Source organism: Salvelinus alpinus, chromosome 3, assembly GCF_045679555.1.
Source record: "Salvelinus alpinus chromosome 3, SLU_Salpinus.1, whole genome shotgun sequence".
Lineage (NCBI taxonomy): Eukaryota > Metazoa > Chordata > Actinopteri > Salmoniformes > Salmonidae > Salvelinus > Salvelinus alpinus.
In genome coordinates, this window is record NC_092088.1 from 4,005,937 (window position 1) to 4,027,854 (window position 21,918).

General features: G+C 44.3%; 1 protein-coding gene across 1 annotated transcript in view; it reads right to left on the reverse strand.

Moving 5' to 3' along the window:
• Positions 1–20,711, reverse strand: part of LOC139569687 (visual pigment-like receptor peropsin) — a 28,302-nt gene extending 7,591 nt beyond the window's left edge. Inside the window, exons 1-3 of the mRNA XM_071391095.1 lie at positions 20,445–20,711; positions 18,287–18,492; positions 6,554–6,653 (exon numbers count right to left, since the gene is read on the reverse strand). Of these exons, the coding sequence (XP_071247196.1) occupies positions 6,554–6,653; positions 18,287–18,492; positions 20,445–20,586 (448 nt within the window). The 5' untranslated portion in view covers positions 20,587–20,711. The remainder of the gene's footprint in view (positions 1–6,553; positions 6,654–18,286; positions 18,493–20,444) is intronic.
• Positions 20,712–21,918: the final 1,207 nt, after the last annotated feature.

Genomic DNA, 21,918 nt, shown 5'->3' on the forward strand with positions numbered 1-21,918 from the left:
CAACATTTCCCTATAATCCTACAGTCACCCTCAACATTTCCCTATAATCCTGCAGTCACCCTCAACATTTCCCCATAACCCTGCAGTCACCCTCAACATTTCCCTATAATTCTGCAGTCACCCTCAACATTTCCCTTTAATCCTGCAGTCACCCTCAACATTTCCCTATAATTCTGCAGTCACCCTCAACATTTCCCTATAATCCTGCAGTCACCCTCAACATTTCACTTTAATCCTGCAGTCACCCTAAACATTTCACTTTAATCCTGCAGTCACCCTCAACATTTCCTTTTAATCCTGCAGCCACCCTCAATATTTCCCTATAATCCTGCAGTCACCCTCAATATTTCCCTATAATCCTACAGTCACCCTCAACATTTCCTTTTAATCCTGCAGTCACCCTCAATATTTCCCTATAATCCTGCAGTCACCCTCAATATTCCCCTATAATCCTGCAGTCACCCTCAATATTTCCCTATAATCCTGCAGTTGCCCTCAACATTTCCCTTTAATCCTGCAGTCACCCTCAACATTTCCCTATACTCCTGCAGTCACCCTCAACATTTCACTTTAATCCTGCAGTCACCCTCAACATTTCACTTTAATCCTGCAGTCACCCTCAACATTTCCCTTTAATCCTGCAGTCACCCTCAATATTTCCCTATAATCCTGCAGTCACCCTCAATATTTCCCTATAATCCTGCAGTCACCCTCAACATTTCCCTATAATCCTACAGTCACCCTCAACATTTCCCTATAATCCTGCAGTCACCCTCAGCATTTCCCTTTAATCCTGCAGTCACCCTCAATTTTTCCCTATAATCCTGCAGTCACCCTCAACGTTTCCCTATAATCCTGCAGTCACCCTCAACATTTCCCCATAATCCTGCAGTCACCCTCAACATTTCCCTATAATCCTGCAGTCACTCTCAATATTTCCCTATAATCCTGCAGTCACTCTCAATATTTCCCTATAATCCTGCAGTCACCCTCAACATTCCCCTATAATCCTACAGTCACCCTCAACATTTCCCTATAATCCTGCAGTCACCCTCAACTTTTCCCTGAATTTAAAAAAAGCCTGTATTGTTCTTCAAAAGATTATGTGTAGAACCTTTGCGATTGAGAAAGGTTCTTTATAGTACCATTTTCCATAAACGTTCTATAAAGAACCATTTAAAAGGGTTCTAAATTGCCCAAAAAGGGTTGTAACCATAGCGGAACAATTTTTGTTGCTATATAGAACCTTTTTTAATAGTTCTTTAGAGGAACCTTAGGAAAGTTCTTTATAGCATCATACAGGTTCCATTTAGAACCTTATAAGCATGATTCTTTATAGAACCTTCAAAAAAAGATTCTATACAGCACCAAAAAGGGTTCTGTTATGGTTACAAGCCAATGAACCCTTATCTGGTGCAATATAGAACCATTTGTTTTTCTGTGTAGTCCCTGATCCTAGATCAGTGTGTCACCCTCTCTAAAAGGGCTCTGATTTCCAAAATGATATTCCTCCGCAAACACGCGACAGGAAAAGTTGGAGGGAGGCTGGCACGTTAAAGTCCAGAATATTTTCCACCCCAGTTACAGTTATGAATGTCAGACTGTGACATTTTATGAACAATGAGTCTCTTTTTCAGGCGCCACCCGGCAAGCGCTTATAAATCACTCCCACTGAAAAGAACCTTTCTGGACAAAGTACATATGGATTTGTATTCAGTGAGAAGAGAAAGCATCGATTGTTGTGATGGTGTGCTTCCAATGACCAAACATAATTAATCAGTCACGTATATCTGACTACAGGACATGCTGTGTGAATCCGGTATGAGGTGATATGCTTTTTAGTGCCTCCTTGGTAAATGATGTAACACAATAGTCTAATTGAAGGTATTGAAGGCCAATCTGACCGATCAATTTCAAATAATTTCAATGTGAGTTGACTTACGAAAGACATTTAGCACATAATCAAATAATAACAGATACAGTACAAGATCCAGTCAACTGACGAACTAAAAAAACAAATGTATTAAATTGCATACAATTGATTGATGAATAGCCTACTCTACCCAAGATGTCAGCCATGATGACATTTTTCTGAATAACCTCAAAACATACTGTAAAACCTCCCCTTCCGAGCAATCAACCCACCATAGAGTGATAACAACAGAAGTTAACAGAGGCAGTTATTCTATTATTACTAGTTAAGACATTCCTCACCTCAACCTCAACCTCAAATGAAGTTAATTGTCAGGTCTGGTGTAGAGAACGTACTATAATAGTTATCATTAATCACACAGTAATTTCCTTCCATAAATCCAGGCAGTAATGACAGCCCATTAACAGCGAGAACAACATACATCACCCTCTTTCTTCTCTTGTCAGATAAGACCTACTGGAATGTGACTCCCCAATTGACACCATGTTCCCTATTTAGTGCACTACTTTTGACCAGGGCTGACACCATCTTCCCTATTTAGTGCACTACTTTTGACCAGGGCTGACACCATCTTCCCTATTTAGTGCACTACTTTTGACCAGGCCCTATGGGTCGCACGTTAACTTCTTTCCAGAGAGACATCAGGGATTGTAACATACTCTGTTTCACGGAAACATGTCTCTCTCTGGGATATACTGTTTGGAGTCGGTCCAACTGGATTCTCAGTTCATCGCGCCGACAAGAATAAACATCTCTCCGGAAGAAGAAGAAGGGTGGGGGTGTACAGTTGAAGTCGGAAGTTTACATACACTTAAGTTGGAGTCATTAAAACTTGTTTTTCAACCTCCACAAATGTCTTGTTAACAAACTATAGTTTTGGCAAGTCGGTTAGGACATCTACTTTGTGCATGACACAAGTCATTTTTACAACAATTGTTTACAGACAGATTATTTCACTTATAATTCGCTGTATCACAATTCCAGTGGGTCAGAAGTTTACATACACTAAGTTGACTGTTGACTTTAAACAGCTTGGAAAATTCCAGAAAATTATGTCATGGCTTTAGAAGCTTCTGATAGGCTAATTGATATTATTTGAGTCAATTGGAGGTGTACCTGTGGATGTATTTCAAGGCCTACCTTCAAACTCGGTGCCTCTTTGCTTGATATCATGGGAAAACCAAAAGAAATCAGCCAAGACCTCAGAATTTTTTTTTAGACCTCCACAAGTCTGGTTCATCTTTGGGAGCAATTTCCACACGCCTGAAGGTACCACGTTCATCTGTACAAACAATAGTACGCAAGTATAAACACCATGGGACCATGCAGCCATCATACCGCTCAGGAAGGAGACGCGTTCTGTCTCCTAGGTCCAAATGGACAATGACCCCAAGCATACTTCCAAAGTTGTGGCATAATGGCTTAAGGACAAGAAAGTCAAGGTATTGGAGTGGCCATCACAAAGCCCTGACCTCAATCCCATAGAATATTTGTGGGCAGAACTGAAAAAGCGTGTGCGAGCAAGGAGGCCTACAAACCTGACTCAGTTACACCAGCTCTGTCAGGAGGAATGGGCCAAACGTCACCCAACTTACTGTGGGAAGCTTGTGGAAGGCTACCTGAAATGTTTGACCCTAGTTAAACAATTTAAAGGCAATGCTACCAAATACTAATTGAGTGTATGTAAACTTCTGACCCACTGGGAATGTGATGAAAGAAATAAAAGCTGAAATAAATCATTCTCTCTAATATTATTAAGTCCTTTTGTTCACCCGACCTAGAATACCTCACAATCCAATACTGACTGTGTTTTCTCCGAAGAGACTTTACTTTGATTATGGTCACGGCCGTGTACAACCCCCCCCTCAAGCCGATACCACAACGGCCCTCAAGGAACTTCCCTGGACTTTATGCAAGTCTTCTCCAGGTGAATATTTCTGTAGGTGATGGCCTTGTTATGGAAGGTTTGGGAATCGCTTTCTTTTAGGTGGTTGTAGAATTTAACGGCTATTTTGGGGATTTTGGCAATTAACTGGTACCAGCCTAATTCTGCTTTACATGTATTATTTGGTGTTTTACGTTGTACGAGGAGGATATTTTAGCAGAATTCTGCATGCAGTCTCAATTTGGTGTTTATCCCATTTTGTGAATTCTTTGTTGGTGAGCGGACCCCAGACATCACAACCATAAAGGACAATGGGTTCTTTAACTGATTCTAGTATTTTTTTAGCCAGATCCAGAGCAACGGTGTCTAGATGGAATTTGTAGTTGTTGTCCTGGCAACTGGACCTTTTATGAAACACCATTATTTTTGTCTTACTGAGACTTACTGTTAGGGCCCAGGTCTGACAGAATCTGTGCAGAAGAACTAGGTGCTGCTGTAGGCCCTCCTTGGTTGGGGACAGAAGCACCAGATCATCAGCAAACAGTAGACATTTGACCTCAGATTCTAGTAGGGTGAGGCCGGGTGCTGCAGACTGTTCTAGTGCCCTCGCCAATTCATTGATATATACAGTATGTTGAAGAGGGTGGGGCTTAAGCTGCATCCCTGTCTTACCCCATGGCCCTGTGAGAAGAAATGTGTGTATTTTTTGCCAATTTTAACTGCACACTTGTTGTTTGTGTACATGGATTTTATAATGTCGTATATTTTTCCCCCAACACCACTTTCCATCAATTTGTACAGCAGACCAACATGCCAGATTGAGTCAAGCTTTTTTTTAAATCAACAAAGTATGATAAGACTTTGCCTTTGTTTGTTGGTTTGTTTGTCAATTAGGGTGAATTAGGGTGAATATGTGGTTTGTCGTACGGTAATTTGTTAAAAAGCCAATTGGACATTTGCTCAGTTTTCACTGAGGAAATGTACAAGTCTGCTGTTAATGATAATGCAGAGGAATTTCCTAAGTTTGCTGTTGATAGTTATTAGGGACGGCAGGTAGCCTAGTGGTTAGAGCGTTGGGCGGCAGGTAGCCTAGTGGTTAGAGCGTTGGGCGGCAGGTAGCCTAGTGGTTAGAGCGTTGGGCGGCAGGTAGCCTAGTGGTTAGAGCGTTGGGCGGCAGGTAGCCTAGTGGTTAGAGCGTTGGGAGACAGGTAGCCTAGTGGTTAGAGCGTTGGGCGGCAGGTAGCCTAGTGGTTAGAGCGTTGGGCGGCAGGTAGCCTAGTGGTTAGAGCGTTGGGCGGCAGGTAGCCTAGTGGTTAGAGCGTTGGGCGGCAGGTAGCCTAGTGGTTAGAGCGTTGGGAGGCAGGTAGCCTAGTGGTTAGAGCGTTGGGAGGCAGGTAGCCTAGTGGTTAGAGCGTTGGGAGGCAGGTAGCCTAGTGGTTAGAGCGTTGGGCGGCAGGTAGCCTAGTGGTTAGAGTGTAGGGACGGCAGGTAGCCTAGTGGTTAGAGCGTTGGGCGGCACTTAGCCTAGTGGTTAGAGCGTTGGGCGGCAGGTAGCCTAGCGGTTAGAGCGTTGGGCGGCACTTAGCCTAGCGGTTAGAGCGTTGGGCGGCAGGTAGCCTAGTGGTTAGAGCGTTGGGCGTCAGGTAGCCTAGCGGTTAGAGCGTTGGGCGGCAGGTAGCCTAGTGGTTAGAGCGTTGGGCGGCAGGTAGCCTAGTGGTTAGAGCGTTGCGCGGCAGGTAGCCTAGTGGTTAGAGCGTTGGGCGGCAGGTAGCCTAGTGGTTAGAGCGTAGGGACGGCAGGTAGCCTAGTGGTTAGAGCGTTGGGCGGCAGGTAGCCTAGTGGTTAGAGCGTTGGGCGGCAGGTAGCCTAGTGGTTAGAGCGTTGGGCGGCAGGTAGCCTAGTGGTTAGAGCGTTGGGCGGCAGGTAGCCTAGTGGTTAGAGCGTTGGGCGGCAGGTAGCCTAGTGGTTAGAGCGTTGGGAGGCAGGTAGCCTAGTGGTTAGAGCGTTGGGAAGCAGGTAGCCTAGTGGTTAGAGCGTTGGGCGGCAGGTAGCCTAGTGGTTAGAGTGTTGGGAGGCAGGTAGCCTAGTGGTTAGAGCGTTGGGCGGCAGGTAGCCTAGTGGTTAGAGCGTTGGGCGGCAGGTAGCCTAGTGGTTAGAGCAGGTAGCTTAGTGGTTAGAGCGTTGGGCGGCAGGTAGCCTAGTGGTTAGAGCGTTGGGCGGCAGGTAGCCTAGTGGTTAGAGCAGGTAGCCTAGTGGTTAGAGCGTTGGGCGGCAGGTAGTCTAGTGGTTAGAGCGTTGGACTATCAACCGAAAGGTTGCTGGATCAAATCCCAGAGCTGACAAGGTAAAAATGTGTCATTCTGCCCCTAAACAAGGCAGTTATTTTATTGTGTTAATTTTTATAATTTTTTTACTAATATTTTCTTAACTCTTCTTGAACTGCACTGTTGGTTAAGGGCTTGTAAGTAAGCATTTCACGATAAGGTCAACACTTGTTGTATTTGGCGCATGTGACAAATAAAGTTTGATTTGATTTGATTTTAGTCATAAAACGGAATTTTGTGAAAACCTGGGAATTCGGAGGAAGTTACCAGCATTTTGTCAACCTACTTTAGCTGTTATAATTGATATGTTATTCTGTTCTTTGTCTTATAATTGATATGTTATTCTGACCTTTGTCTTATAATTTATATGTTATTCTGTTCTTTGTCTTATAATTTATATGTTATTCTGACCTTTGTTAGGTTGGCATCCCTTGATGTATCTGGTGACACTGATGACAGTCAGGGTGTTGATGCTGGCCAGGCCAAACAACAAGGTGAAGAAGCCATCAACCTATAGGAGAGGAGATAGGGGGAGGGTCAGTAAGCTATTGGTTCACATCTGATAATGACTGGCTGTCTCTACCTGTCACTCAGTGATGACTGACAGGTTACTGGAAGCATCCTTTCCCTAGGGGCGGGACCATTTAGTTTGTTTTTGCTGACTCTGGTCTGTATCAGATAATAAAACACTTTACTCTGGTATGTATCATGTAATATAACACTTTGCTCTGGTCTGTATCAGGTAATATAACACTTTGTTCTGGTCTGTATCGGATAGCATAATACTTCGATTTTGGTTGTATCAGAGAATGACTTAGCTTCAGGGCCTGTACGTACTACACTGGCTACGACACCGGCTACTACACCAGCTCTGACGCTCGTCGGCTGTGGCAGGGCTTGAAAACTGTTACAGACTACAAAGGAGATAAATTACTTCTACGCTCGCTTCGAGGCAAGCAACACTGAAGCATGCATGAGAGCATCAGTTGTTCCGGACGACTGTGTGATCGCGCTCTCCATAGCCGATGTGAGTAAGACCTTTAAACAGGTCAACATTCACAAGGCCGGAGGGCCAAACAGATTACCAGGATGTGTACTCCGAGCATGCGCTGACCAACTGGCATGTTCAACCTCTCCCTGTCCGAGTCTGTAATACCAACATGTTTCAAGCAGACCACCACAGTCCCTGTGCCCAAGAACACTAAGGTAACCTGCCTAAATGATTACTGACCCGTAGCACTCACGTCTGTAGCCATGAAGTGCTTTGAAAGGCTGGTCATGGCTCACATCCACACCATTATCCCAGAAACCCTAGACCCACTCCAATTTGCATACCACCCCAAAAGATCTACAGATGATGCAATCTCTATTGCACTCCACACTGCCCTTTCCCACCGGGACAAAAGGAACACCTACGTGAGAATGCTGTTCATTGACTACAGCTCAGCGTTCAACACCATAGTGCCCTCAAAGCTCATCACTAAGTTAAGGATCCTGGGACTAAACACCTCCCTCTGCAACTTGTTTATAGACTTCCTGACGGAGGTGCGAGGATAACAACCTCTCCCTCAACGTGATCGAGAAAAAGGAGATGATTGTGGACTACAGGAAAAGGAGGACCGAGCACGCCCCCATTCTCATCGACAGGGCTGTAGTGGAGCAGGTTGAGAGCTTCAAGTTCCTTGGCGTCCACATCACCAACAAACTATCATGATCCAAACACACCGAGACAGTCGTGAAGAGGGCACGACAAAGCCTATTCCCCCTCAGGAGACTGAAAAAAATTGGCATGTGTCCTCAGATCCTCATAAAGTTCTACAGCTTCACCACCGAGAGCATCCTGACTGGTTGCATCACTGCCTGATATGACAACTGCTCACCTCCGACCGCATAGCCCTATAGAGGGTGGTGCGTACGGCCCAGTACATCACTGGGGCCAAGCTTCCTGCCATCCAGGACCTCTATACCAGGCGGTGTCAGAGGAAGGCCCTAAAAATTGTCAAAGACTCCAGCCACTCTAGTCATAGACTGTTCTCTCTGCTACCGCACGGCAAGCGGTACCGGAGCGCCAAGTCTAGGACCAAAAGGCTTTTTAACAGCTTCTACCCCCCAAGCCATAAGACTCCTGAACAGCTAATCAAATGGCTACCCGGACTATTTGCATTGTCCCCCGTCTTTTACGCTGCTGCTACTCTCTGTTTATTATCCATGCATAGTCACTTTAATAACTCTACCTACATGTATATGCAGTTTTACCTCAACTACCTCGACTAACCTGTACTCCCCCACATTGACTCTGTACCCGTGCCTGTTATTTTACTGCTGCTCTTTAATTATTTGTTATTTTTCAAATGTTATGTTTTTTATATATATATATATATTTTTTTTTACTTATCACTTATTTTTCTTAGAACTGCATTGTTGGTTAAGGGCTTGTAAGTCAGCATTTCACTGTAAAGGTCTACTACAGCTGTTGTATTTGGCGCATGTGACAAATAACATTTGATTTGACTTGTATCCTGTTGTGACCCTAGAGGTGAACCCTTAGAAGGGTTCCCATGGTTCCCCTGTCACTGATTACTCTTGATCTGCTGTTAGAGCTTCTGTAATATCATTACTGTCAATCATGTCTTTTCCCTTTCTGCCTGGATACTCGTCCCTTAATAACCCTATAGGCTCAGACACCACAATAGGGAACTCTTCCCTTAATCCTATAGGCTCAGACACCACAATAGGAAACTCTTCCCTTAATCCTATAGGCTCAGACACAACAATAGGGAACTCTTACCTTAATAACCCTATAGGCTCTGACACAACAATAGGGAACTCTTCCCTTAACCCTATAGGCTCAGACACAACAATAGGGAACTCTTCCCTTAACCCTATAGGCTCAGACACCACAATAGGGAACTCTTCCCTTAACCCTATAGGCTCAGACACAACAATAGGGAACTCTTCCCTTAACCCTATAGGCTCAGACACAACAATAGGGAACTCTTCCCTTAACCCTATAGGCTCAGACACCACAATAGGAAACTCTTCCCTTAATCCTATAGGCTCAGACACAACAATAGGGAACTCTTACCTTAATAACCCTATAGGCTCTGACACAACAATAGGGAACTCTTCCCTTAACCCTATAGGCTCAGACACAACAATAGGGAACTCTTCCCTTAACCCTATAGGCTCAGACACCACAATAGGGAACTCTTCCCTTAACCCTATAGGCTCAGACACAACAATAGGGAACTCTTCCCTTAACCCTATAGGCTCAGACACAACAATAGGGAACTCTTCCCTTAATCCTATAGGCTCAGACACAACAATAGGGAACTCTTCCCTTAACCCTATAGGCTCAGACACCACAATAGGGAACTCTTCCCTTAATCCTATAGGCTCAGACACCACAATAGGGAACTCTTCCCTTAACCCTATAGGCTCAGACACAACAATAGGGAACTCTTCCCTTAACCCTATAGGCTCAGACACAACAATAGGGAACTCTTACCTTAACCCTATAGGCTCAGACACAACAATAGGGAACTCTTCCCTTAACCCTATAGGCTCAGACACAACAATAGGGAACTCTTCCCTTAACCCTATAGGCTCAGACACAACAATAGGGAACTCTTCCCTTAACCCTATAGGCTCAGACACCACAATAGGGAACTCTTCCCTTAACCCTATAGGCTCAGACACAACAATAGGGAACTCTTCCCTTAACCCTATAGGCTCAGACACAACAATAGTGAACTCTTCCCTTAACCCTATAGGCTCAGACACCACAATAGGGAACTCTTCCCTTAACCCTATAGGCTCAGACACCACAATAGGGAACTCTTCCCTTAACCCTATAGGCTCAGACACCACAATAGGGAACTCTTCCCTTAACCCTATAGGCTCAGACACCACAATAGGGAACTCTTCCCTTAACCCTATAGGCTCAGACACAACAATAGGGAACTCTTCCCTTAACCCTATAGGCTCAGACACAACAATAGGGAACTCTTCCCTTAACCCTATAGGCTCAGGCACAACAATAGGGAACTCTTCCCTTAATAACCCTATAGGCTCAGACACCACAATAGGGAACTCTTCCCTTAACCCTATAGGCTCAGACACAACAATAGGGAACTCTTCCCTTAACCCTATAGGCTCAGACACAACAATAGGGAACTCTTCCCTTAACCCTATAGGCTCAGACACCACAATAGGGAACTCTTCCCTTAACCCTATAGGCTCAGACACCACAATAGGGAACTCTTCCCTTAACCCTATAGGCTCAGACACAATAACAGTGAGAGTACTTACCACCTCTCGACAGAGTACCTGCAGTAATTTGCAAACCGAGTGCAAACAGATTTTGTATGTATAATTACATGAACATGTTGGCAGTCAGACGTCTACAGCGGATGTTCCCTAAAACACAGCCTACTGAATGATGGTCAGAGGAATCCTAGATCCACATTCGGTGTGATGTGTGCAAGCCTTAACCCAGCCTGCCTCAAAGATTGCACTGTGCAGAAATCACTCCGCCATTTCCTGGTTGCTAATATTCTAATAGTTCGCCTAATTTCAGTTTATGTGACTAAACAAGCAAGTATAGTGTAGAGAATCATTGTACCATCTAAACTGTTGTGAAATATGTTTTCCATAAGCATAAATATTGTATTTTCAGCTGTTTGTAGCTGGTGTACAAAACCGAAAGTAAAAGACGCAAAAACAAAACTTAAGAACGAGAAACATAGAAATAGCACACATAGAACAGATCTACTGCTTCTTAGACTGGCTGTCAATGAGAAGGACAGATCTATAACACACATTTCTATGTGAATTTGGTCAGGTCTCCCAAAAAAGTTACATATTGCAGCTTTAACCCTGTCTGCCTCTTTTAACCTTAAAATAATTTCCAGGCTTTTTCTGCACTTTCCTTCCAGGCTTTCCTTGAACGTGTGGTTATGCCAGAACACCCTTAACTCTAACCCAGGCTTTGGCTGGTGAAACCAACTGACTAATGTGTTTGCAGAGAAACAGAATGTGATCTGTAAGTCAGGATGGTCGAACGATGGCAAACCAAGCCTGCCTGGAGCCAATATCTCTGTAGGCTTATAGTTGATCAAGGAATAATTTGCGACTATTGTCTACTATTGGAACTCTGTTTTAGGACCATTTGTGTACCAAAGTATTCTCTGTACCTCAACCTGGGTCAGACATCTAGGCCTACAGTATCATACTGTACAGTTGAAGCCGCATCCTCTCTGCTTATGTCCTCCAGGGTCAATTCCATTTCAATTCAGTCATTTCAGGAAGTAAACTATAAATTGGAATTTCAGAAATGGAATTGACCCCAAACTTGAAGTCCTCTTCTAAATAGCTCCAAAGGGTCTCGCCACGTCCCCATCCTGGTGGAGCCACTCAGAGACGGGTGGAATGTCCCACATGTACCTGTTCTGTTCATGTCCCGTCACGCTCTCTGATGCAGTAATCTGCTAATACTTCTGTTCATGTCCCTTCACGTTCTCTGATGCAGTAATCTGCTAATACTTCTCACATGCCTGTCTCGATCCCTCCCTCCCTCTCTCCTTCCCTCAACTTCTCTCTTTCTGTCTCACTCTCTCACTCTCTCACTCACTCCACTTACCCTCTCTCTCTCTCTCTCTCTCTCTCTCTCTCTCTCTCTCTCTCTCTCTCTCTCTCTCTCTCTCTCTCTCTCTCTCTCTCTCTCTCACTCTCTTTTTCTCTGTTTGCTCCCTCCCTCCCTCTCTCCTTCCCTCAACTTCTCTCTTTCTGTCTCACTCTCTCACTCACTGTCCACTTACCCTCTCTCGCTCTCTCTCTCTCACACACTCTCTTTTTCCCTCCCTCCATCTCTACTTTACTTTCCTCCACATCTCTTTAAAGACACAAGAGAGGGGAATTCTTCCTATCCCAATATTTTTCTCTCCTCCCCTTAAAAACCTGAGATAACAGCGATGGCGGAGAGGTGAGATAATAAAGTAAGGCTTTTTTTCTAGAACAAGGGTGTGGAAGCCTCCCTTCTCCCTTCCTTTTTGCTCACGAACCTAATTATAACACATATAGCTACAGCCCTGGTTATATCTCTATATCTCCGCTTCTGAGCTTTAGACTCTCTCATAACGTTAGGGAGACTGGATCCCAAAATGGCACCTGTATTCCCTGTATACTGAACGACTATGTACCCTATGTGGGCCCTGGTGAAACGTAGTTCTCTACACAGGTCATTTCAGACACAGCCCGTGACTGGTACTGAGGCTGTTATTGTTACACCAATGTTGTTGTAGGTCCCAAATCTCACAGAGGGTCCTCTCACAGAGTAGCTAGCAGGATATCAGGCCTTGACCACGCGCTAACCTTCACTAAGATAAATAAGCAGTCAGAAATTCCTAAAGTACCAACCAAGTATGACATTTATTTCAGTCGCGAGTTAAAACCCTCTGGGAGAGAGGAGCAGAGGCAGGCAAACAAATATATATATAATATATATATATATATATATATATATATATAAGAAATATATAGTTCAAGTAGATTTGGCTCCGGCTATACCGATGCAGCAGGAAATGAAATAGTTAACGTTGTAACAAAATGTTGAGATATTAAGCTTGCTTTGCGTTCGTTATTTCAGGCGGAGACATATTTGAAAATAGCCTGATCCCAGATCTATTTGTGCTCTCTTGACAACTCTGGCAGGCGTTGTCAACAACAGATCTGGGACCAGGCTAATGTGAACCTACTCTGGCAGGCGTTGTCACCAACAGATCTGGGACCAGGCTAATGTGAACCTACTCTGGCAGGCGTTGTCACCAACAGATCTGGGACCAGGCTAATGTGAACCTACTCTGGCAGGCGTTGTCACCAACAGATCTGGGACCAGGCTAATGTGAACCTACTCTGGCAGGCGTTGTCAGCAACAGATCTGGGACCAGGCTAATGTGAACCTACTCTGGCAGGCGTTGTCACCAACAGATCTGGGACCAGGCTAATGTGAACCTACTCTGGCAGGCGTTGTCACCAACAGATCTGGGACCAGGCTAATGTGAACCTACTCTGGCAGGCGTTGTCAACAACAGATCTGGGACCAGGCTAATGTGAACCTACTCTGACAGTGGAGTGTGTATTATGTTGTGACAACATTCTGTCATCATGGCTTAGGAAGTGAGTACATGGTGGTTAGCAACATGTAGAATACCTGTAGTCTACCTATAGTTCAGGGGAGGTAAAGCCCAGGTGTTAACCTGATCTCTCAGTGGGATAGTGCACGAGCCATGTGTGTCTACATCAAAAACAGCAAACAACCTCTTAAAATCAAATCAAAAATCGAATCAAATTTTATTTGACACATCTGCCAAATACAACAGGTATAGATAGACCTTACCGTGAAATGCTTACTTACAAACCCTTAACTAACAATGTAGTTTTAAGAAAAAAAGTATTTTTTTTACCCCAAAAAATTGAGGATTTTCTTTTTTTTTTTTTTTATTAAAAAAAAATTAATTAAGGAGCAACAACAAAATAACAGTAGCGAGGCTAAATACAGGGGGTACCGGTATAGAGTCAATGTGCGGGGGCACCGGTTAGTTGAGGTAATTGAGTCTTTTGGGGTAGAAGCTGTTAAGAAGCCTTTTGGACCTAGACTTGACGCTCCGGTACCGCTTGCCATGCAATATCAGAAAGAACAGTATATGACTGGGGTGGCTGGAGTCTTTGACAATTTTTAGGGCCCTCCTCTGACACCGCCTGGTATAGAGGTCCTGGATGGCAGGAAGCTTGGCCCCAGTGATGTACTGGGCCGTACGCACTACCCTCTGTCGTGCCTTGCGGTCGGAGGCCGAGCAGTTGCCGTACCAGGCAGTGATGCAACCGGTCAAGATGCTCTCAATGGTGTAGCTGTAGAACCTTTTAAAGATCTGAGGACCCATGCCAAATCTTTTCTCCTAAGGGGGAATAGGCTTTGTCGTACCCTCTTCACAACTGTCTTGGTGTGTTTGGATCATGATAGTTTGTTGGTGATGTGGACACCAAGGAACTTGAAGCTCTCAACCTGCTCCACTACAGCCCTGTCGATGAGAATGGGGAGAGTGCACGGTCCTCCTTTTTCTGTAGTCCACAATCATCTACCTCTTACCTCTAAGCTCTGCTCAGATAAACACAGAAGCGTGAGAAGTCACTTAACGGTTGAGCACACTCACAACAATGGGCTCAATTACATATTTCTGTGCCTCAGAAAACATTCAAATGTTAAGATCTGTATTTCATACTGAAGATTTCATACTGAAAATTTTGTATTTTGAAGGTTTTCTTTCTTATGGATTCACAGCCGTTATTTTCCAACACTGATCTGAGGTAAAGGAATCCTGTAATTCCAGTTCTGTTCACTCTACAGACACGACTCCAACGTTGTTGTCTGTACTTGCCTAAACATATTATATTGCCTAATGGTTTTTCAGATGGAATCCCCAAATTCTTAACTGGTCCCAGATCTGTTTGTGCTGTTGCAACAACCACGGTTGTTGGCAAAACAAACAGATCTGTGACCAGGCTACCAGATTCCCATGAGTATGTGGTTGTTGACAGATGGTACAGGAACCCTGGCCCCAAGGTCCACAGCCATAATCTGATTACAGATTAACCTCCTACCCACATGAATACTAGTCCTAGTCTTAATCCCCCTTCTCACTCTGTTTCCACTTACCACTCCTTCACTGCATTAATCTGGATTGGTCCAAGACATTAGAAAATGGCTTCCTTCACTCTGGCTCTTTCCAGGTGAGCCCTAGTCTAGTTTAGCCTAGGACTCATTTGGACTCTTCTGGAAAGATGAATCTAAAATAGCACAGGTACTATACTCTAGACTCCAAGCCCCCCTCAATCACGGGTCTAAAACCACCATGAGTATCTTGACCAATATAGAATAAATCATTGATCGTTGAAAGGTACTTTGGCGCCTTATACAATCCGAAGAGCATGAGATCAAATTTGAAAAGACATAGCATTGTTACTAATCCCAACAATATTTTTAGGTCTGCTTCATTGGATTTTATAGGTAGGTAAGCATTGTTAAAATGAGGACTGAGGTACATGTTTTACAATTTATGGTAATTTTGTATGTCCAAACATGAATATTCAGTTGAATAATCATGAATATGCGTTTTCAAGTGGTGTATAGTGTAATGTCCCTCTTAAATTTCAAATGATCAATGTCCTTCCACCGTGTTCAGACTACATTTTGAGATAATGCACTACATATACAAAAGGTATGTGGACACACCTTTCAAATGAGGGGATTTGGCTATTTCAGCCACACCCGTGTGGTTCCGTACATAGGTATAGAGACAGGTGGGTCGGGGGGGCTAATACACACACACACACGCACGCACGCACGCACGCACGCACGCACGCACGCACGCACGCACGCACGCACGCACGCACGCACACACACACACACACACACACACACACACACACACACACACACACACACACACACACACACACACACACACGGTATCCCCAAAGCAATACCATTCTAACAACAACGGTGCGATGTCAGACTGTGAAGAGACGTGAAGTTGCGTGAGGACATGGCGGCCTTCGAATTTCGCAAACAATGTTATCGTCAATCTCCTGCGTATGCCGACACCGTGCATAGTAAATGAGAGAGTAACAGCTAAGCCAGCAGCCTATATGTCGAAACAAAATTGTTAACTTACAAACTTGTGCGTAACGGCATGGTGTTTAACATACGCTGCACTTCCAATGAAGTAGACTTACAGGTCTATGCTTATTATCCTGTGACTGTAGGTCACGGATAGCGTGGAAAAGGATTGTGGGTCCTGTCGGGCTGCCCCCCCCCCCCCCCCAAACCCCTGTCAGGGACCTTGCCACTGAGCAGGGGGCCTGGGGTTTGGTTAAAGCCCCCTCTAAGACAGTAATTTTAGGTTCCATTATTATAACCTAACAGCCTCTAAAAAGGTAGACCAGTGGTAGCCTAAATTAGCATATATTCAAACAGTGCCTCAGATTAGCTTGGTTTACGCAATTTGTATTGAACTAGGGCAAGTCAGTTTAAGAACAAATTCTTATTTACAATGACGGCCTACCGCCCGGGCCAAACCCTAACTCGGACGACGCTGGGCCAATTGTGCGCCGCCCTACGGGACTCCCAATCGCGGCCCGGTTGTGATACAGCCTGGAATCGAACCAGGGTCTGTAGTGACGCCTCTAGCACTGGAGATGCAGTGAGTTTCCTCTTCTCCTACAGACACTTGTGTAATACCCCGTGCTCCCCCAGCCGTTGGATAGATAATTGACTTTCACTTACCCACTAAAACGTACCATCAGCCTACAAGTTAGCCTACAAGTTAGCCTACAAGTTAGGGTACAAGTTAGCCTACAAGTTAGCCTACAAGTTAGCCTACCAGTTAGCCTACAAGTTAGCCTACCAGTTAGCCTACAAGTTAGGGTACAAGTTAGGGTACAAGTTAGGGTACAAGTTAGGGTACAAGTTAGGGTACAAGTTAGCCTACAAGTTAGCCTACAAGTTAGGGTACAAGTTAGCCTACAAGTTAGCCTACAAGTTAGGGTACTCGATCTAGTGAGCTGCTACGGGTTTTATAATGGGCTGTAAAATAGAGGTGTTGTAGAGAATTTGACATGGGGACATGCACACACATAGCCCCCGGTCTCAAGGATCCCAAGATAATTAGTTATGTTGGGTGTGCTGGCGTAGCCAACTAGCCAATAGTCGTTAGAAGGATAGCTGCCTTAATAAGGGGTAAAATACTACTGTTAGTAAATCACCACGGATACAGTCGTTAATAGTTACCTAGGCTACGCAGCGTTCAGTGACAGTGGCAAGAATGCACCATGGTCTTTAGAAGAGTTTATTCCTACAGTCTGAAATTGCCAGGGGGAAACTCGGTGTGTGTGTGTGTGTGTGTGTGTGTGTGTGTGTGTGTGTGTGTGTGTGTGTGTCTGTTTCTCTGTGTGTGTCTGTTTCTCTGTGTGTGTGTGTGTGTGTGTGTGTGTGTGTGTGTGTGTGTGTGTGTGTGTGTGTGTGTGTGTGTGTGTGTGTGTGTGTGTGTGTGTGTGTGTGTGTGTGTGTGTGTGTGTGTGTGTGTGTGTGTGTGTGTGTGTGTGTGTGTGAGTTATTAGATCCCTATATTGATAAGCGTGAGTGACGCCTGTTTGAACAAGTGTATCAGATCAGCTCATTAGTTTCGATGGCCATTTGTATATTTTACCCCCACTTTTTGCAACCCACACACACACACACACACACACACACACACACACACACACACACACACACACACACACACACACACACACACACACACACACACACACACACACACACACACACACACGCACACACACACACACAACCCGCCCGTCTCTACCTATGTATGCAACCACGGCTCCTTCTGTTCCAGGTCCTAATACCTAATAATAATATGGCTATTTTATGCACTAAAAGGGGGTCCATCTGTTGTTCTGCCCCTGAACAAGGTAGTTGACCCACTGTTCCTAGGCCATCATTGAAAATAAGAATTTGTTCTTAACTGACTTGCCTAGTTAGATAAAGATAAAATAAATAAAATAAAAGAGAAAGAATTTCCTTCTTACTAAAGCCAATTCTAAAGTATAGTTTCACCAGGTCATCTAACTGAGGCGTTTCACAGCAACAGGAAGCCAAGAAGACATGCTTAACCAAATCCCCTACTTAAATCTTAAAATATAACTGAGACTTTATTCTCAATATTTAGACTTTATTCTCGAAATTACATTTCGAGTTCATTCTAGAAATATTGGCACTTTATTCTAGAAAAATTGAATTTTTTTCACAAAATGTAATTTCAACTTTATTTTCTAGTTATTGGCACTTTATTCTGGAAATAGTGTCACTTTTTTTTTAAGTACTATCATGCAAACAACAATAATAATACAAGTACCACCAACCTTGGCAGTTTATTTATTTCTCTTCATTTGGCCCTAATAGTCTTCCGTACGTTTAGGATAGGGACGTCCCAAAGATCCCGGATAGCACTAACCAACCAACTATCCAACCAACCAACCACCTAATCAACCAATCAATCAACCAATCAAGTTGTATCTCTTAACCTGGCAGGTCCAGATCCAGGTGATCCAAAAGCCGTCATCTCCGAAGAGGTTAAAGATGTCCAAGATCCCTCTGGAGTACCCGAACATGGAGATGCTAGCGTCCGAGATAGCCAGGTTTAACGTGAGGAAGTCTGTAGGCAGCAGGGAGGCCCTCTGTCTGTACAGCACCAATATCACTAGACTGTTGCCAAACAACGACAGCCAACCTGGAGAAGAGATGAGACATACAAACTCACTGAAACATTCCACATACAAGACACAAATTCAGATATAGGCCTACTGAAGCAATTCAGAAAAATATCATATCTGATAATTGTTTTCAGGGGGAAAGCTCAGGTGCAAATAAAACTAATTTTAGTAATTATCTCAGTAGCAAATTCTTTTTTTTTCTCAGCATGGCTTCCAATCACACCTGTTCTTTTAAGTCTCTATTTACAGATTTAGAGGTCCTGCACCTCCCGGGATGGCATTTAAGGTGTTACAGGATCAAAGGTCAACCGTTCAAAGCATTCCACTCATACCCGATCATGAGCCTCACAGCCGTAGGGTTACACGTCCCCTAGAGAGGTGGAGAGAGAGGGCTACAAAGGTACTTGACCAGTTGACTTAGGTGAGAGACATACCCCTTTTTTTGTGACCAAATCTTTATAGATTTTTTCATTTTTCTTGATCGGGGGGGGGGGGACTACATGCACAATGCACAAATTGATATCATTTAATAGTTCGCTCGCATCACAGAGACAAAACATAACAACACATTGAGAATGTAAAGAGATGAAAAAAAGATAACAAAAGTGAGCCTCCCCACACCTCCCCTAACCCCACCCATCCAACATGACTCCCTCCACCCCAACCTCCCCTAACCCCACCCATCCAACATGACTCCCTCCACCCCAACCTCCCCTAACCCCACCCATCCAACATGTCTCCTCCACCCCAACCTCCCCTAACCCCACCCATCCAACATGTCTCCCTCCACCCCCACCTCCCCTAACCCCACCCATCCAACATGACTCCCTCCACCCCAACCTCCCCTAACCCCACCCATCCAACATGTCTCCTCCACCCCAACCTCCCCTAACCCCACCCATCCAACATGTCTCCCTCCACCCCCACCTCCCCTAACCCCACCCATCCAACATGTCTCCCTCCACCCCAACCTCCCCTAACCCCACCCATCCAACATGTCTCCCTCCACCCCAACCTCCCCTAACCCCACCCATCCAACATGTCTCCCTCCACCCCCCAACCTCCCCTAACCCCACCCATCCAACATGTCTCCCTCCACCCCAACCTCCCCTAACCCCACCCATCGGGCTGTGGTATGATGGCCACTTATACAATAGCTACTTGGTTATATCAGCCATTAGCCAGATGAGTGGCCGGTGGATTCAAGATAACAGATACTTGGTTATATCAGCCATTAGCCAGATGAGTGGCCGGTGGATTCAAGATAACAGATACTTGGTTATATCAGCCATTAGCCAGATGAGTGGCTGGTGGATTCAAGATAACAGATACTTGGTTATATCAGCCATTAGCCAGATGAGTGGCCGGTGGATTCAAGATAACAGCTACTTGGTTATATCAGCCATTAGCCAGATGAGTGGCCGATGGATTCAAGATAACAGATACTTGGTTATATCAGCCATTAGCCAGATGAGTGGCCGGTGGATTCAAGATGACTGTTCTTGTCCTTGACCTATCAAAATGGAGCACTTCATTCACTATTTCCTGTATCTGCTTGTCATAGGACTACATATAAATAAAATTCACAATACTTAAAAATAGTTCCTGCGTTTGCATCCAAAATAAGATCTGAAAAAACATCTTGAAAATATATATTTTTATGTAATTTGCAAAGTAGGCTACATACAAACTGAACTGCAATATTCAAATACAAACAGATACTTTTGATTCTGTTTTTAAAAATTATATAAAAAAATTCAGAGTGCTGATTTCTATATGTAAACAACATTGTTCACATTTGGATATTGACAACGTGTATTATCTGAAATGTACAGTACATTTATACTTCTATCTCAATAGCATTCAACCACACAATATGAATAATAATACATTTGCATAGCCCTTTTCATTACAGAGTTAACTCCAAGCTAAAGCATAGTCTGCTAATTTACATTCAGCACCCACCTACCTATCAGCAACAGGTAAACTCCGATGACAGTCTCCGCCTGTTCCGACAGAGGAGGCTCCTTGTATACCTGACTCAGGTTATTATTCCTCCACGGAATGTTCGCTATCTTCACAGGATGTCTCAGTGGTGCCAGCTGTTCCATCTTCTCAACGTTCTAAAGGTTCCAAATTCCAAGCCCAGGTTCCAAATTCCAATTCTCTGTCAGTTCCCGAGGAGCTTCTCTTCCCTTCTCTCAAGTCTTCGTTCAATGAGATACTGCCTCGTGTGCCAAACGGAAACTCCTGACCCCTGCTTCCTAGTAAAGCCAGCTTAGAAATAAACACCAATGCCCTAAAGTTAGCCTACAGTACAACTCATTACAGGCCAATTGATAACGAGTAGCCCATGCCTGGTAATCCAATTTTTGTCTTAAGGACAAAACAGATGGAGGTTTTCAAGTGGAATCCCTACCAAAATGGGAAAAACTCAAGTAAGCCACTTCACTAGAAGGAATGTAATTTGTTTAATTTATTTTAGCTTAAACTTATTTCTTTAAGCAGCCTACAAAATCTTCCCCAGCCAAAATAACAATTTATCATTCCAACAAGCCAATAACCAATTCATTAGCCTACTATGTAGACCAAGGTCTACGTGTCCCACTGTGGAGATATAAAACAATTTGGTTTTCTTTAAGCAATTATCAACTGTAATTAATTAGGTATTCTAGGTAAGCATAATATTAGGTGTAGGTTTAACCTAACACTATGACAAGTGATCATTGACACTCCTCAATCGACAGGTGCACATCAGCCTGGTGTGTCTGGTCTTTCACACCAGCCTGGCCTGTCTGGTCTTTCACATCAGCCTGGCCTGTCTGGTCTTTCACATCAGCCTGGCCTGTCTGGTCTTTCACATCAGCCTGACCTGTCTGGTCTTTCACACCAGCCTGGCCTGTCTGGTCTTTCACACCAGCCTGGCCTGTCTGGTCTTATACACCAGCCTGGCCTGTCTGGTCTTTCACATCAGCCTGACCTGTCTGGTCTTTCACACCAGCCTGGCCTGTCTGGTCTTTCACACCAGCCTGGCCTGTCTGGTCTTTCACACCAGCCTGGCCTGTCTGGTCTTTCACACCAGCCTGGGCTATCCAAGGTGCTGAAACACACTGCTGAGACAACTTTTGGCCGGTATTCAATCCGAACAGCGGTAGATTCACATAATAGCGCGCTCTAAAGCTAATTTCCAATTGAGCCGACGTATGAAGTGCATACACAGGAACATTTAAAAGGTGCCTAGCCGAAAAGGGGTGATCAGATTGAATCCTGGCTTTAATCTTACTTTTGCAATGAAACTGTTTCTGTGTGTTATACCCTGCTATTGCATTGAATACAAGAACATAACCTTGTGTTTCTCTATAGCTGAAGGATTTACAAAAAGCCATGGCCTTTTTTTCACTGTGAATACAATTTTGGAAAGAGTAGATATACACTCACCGGAC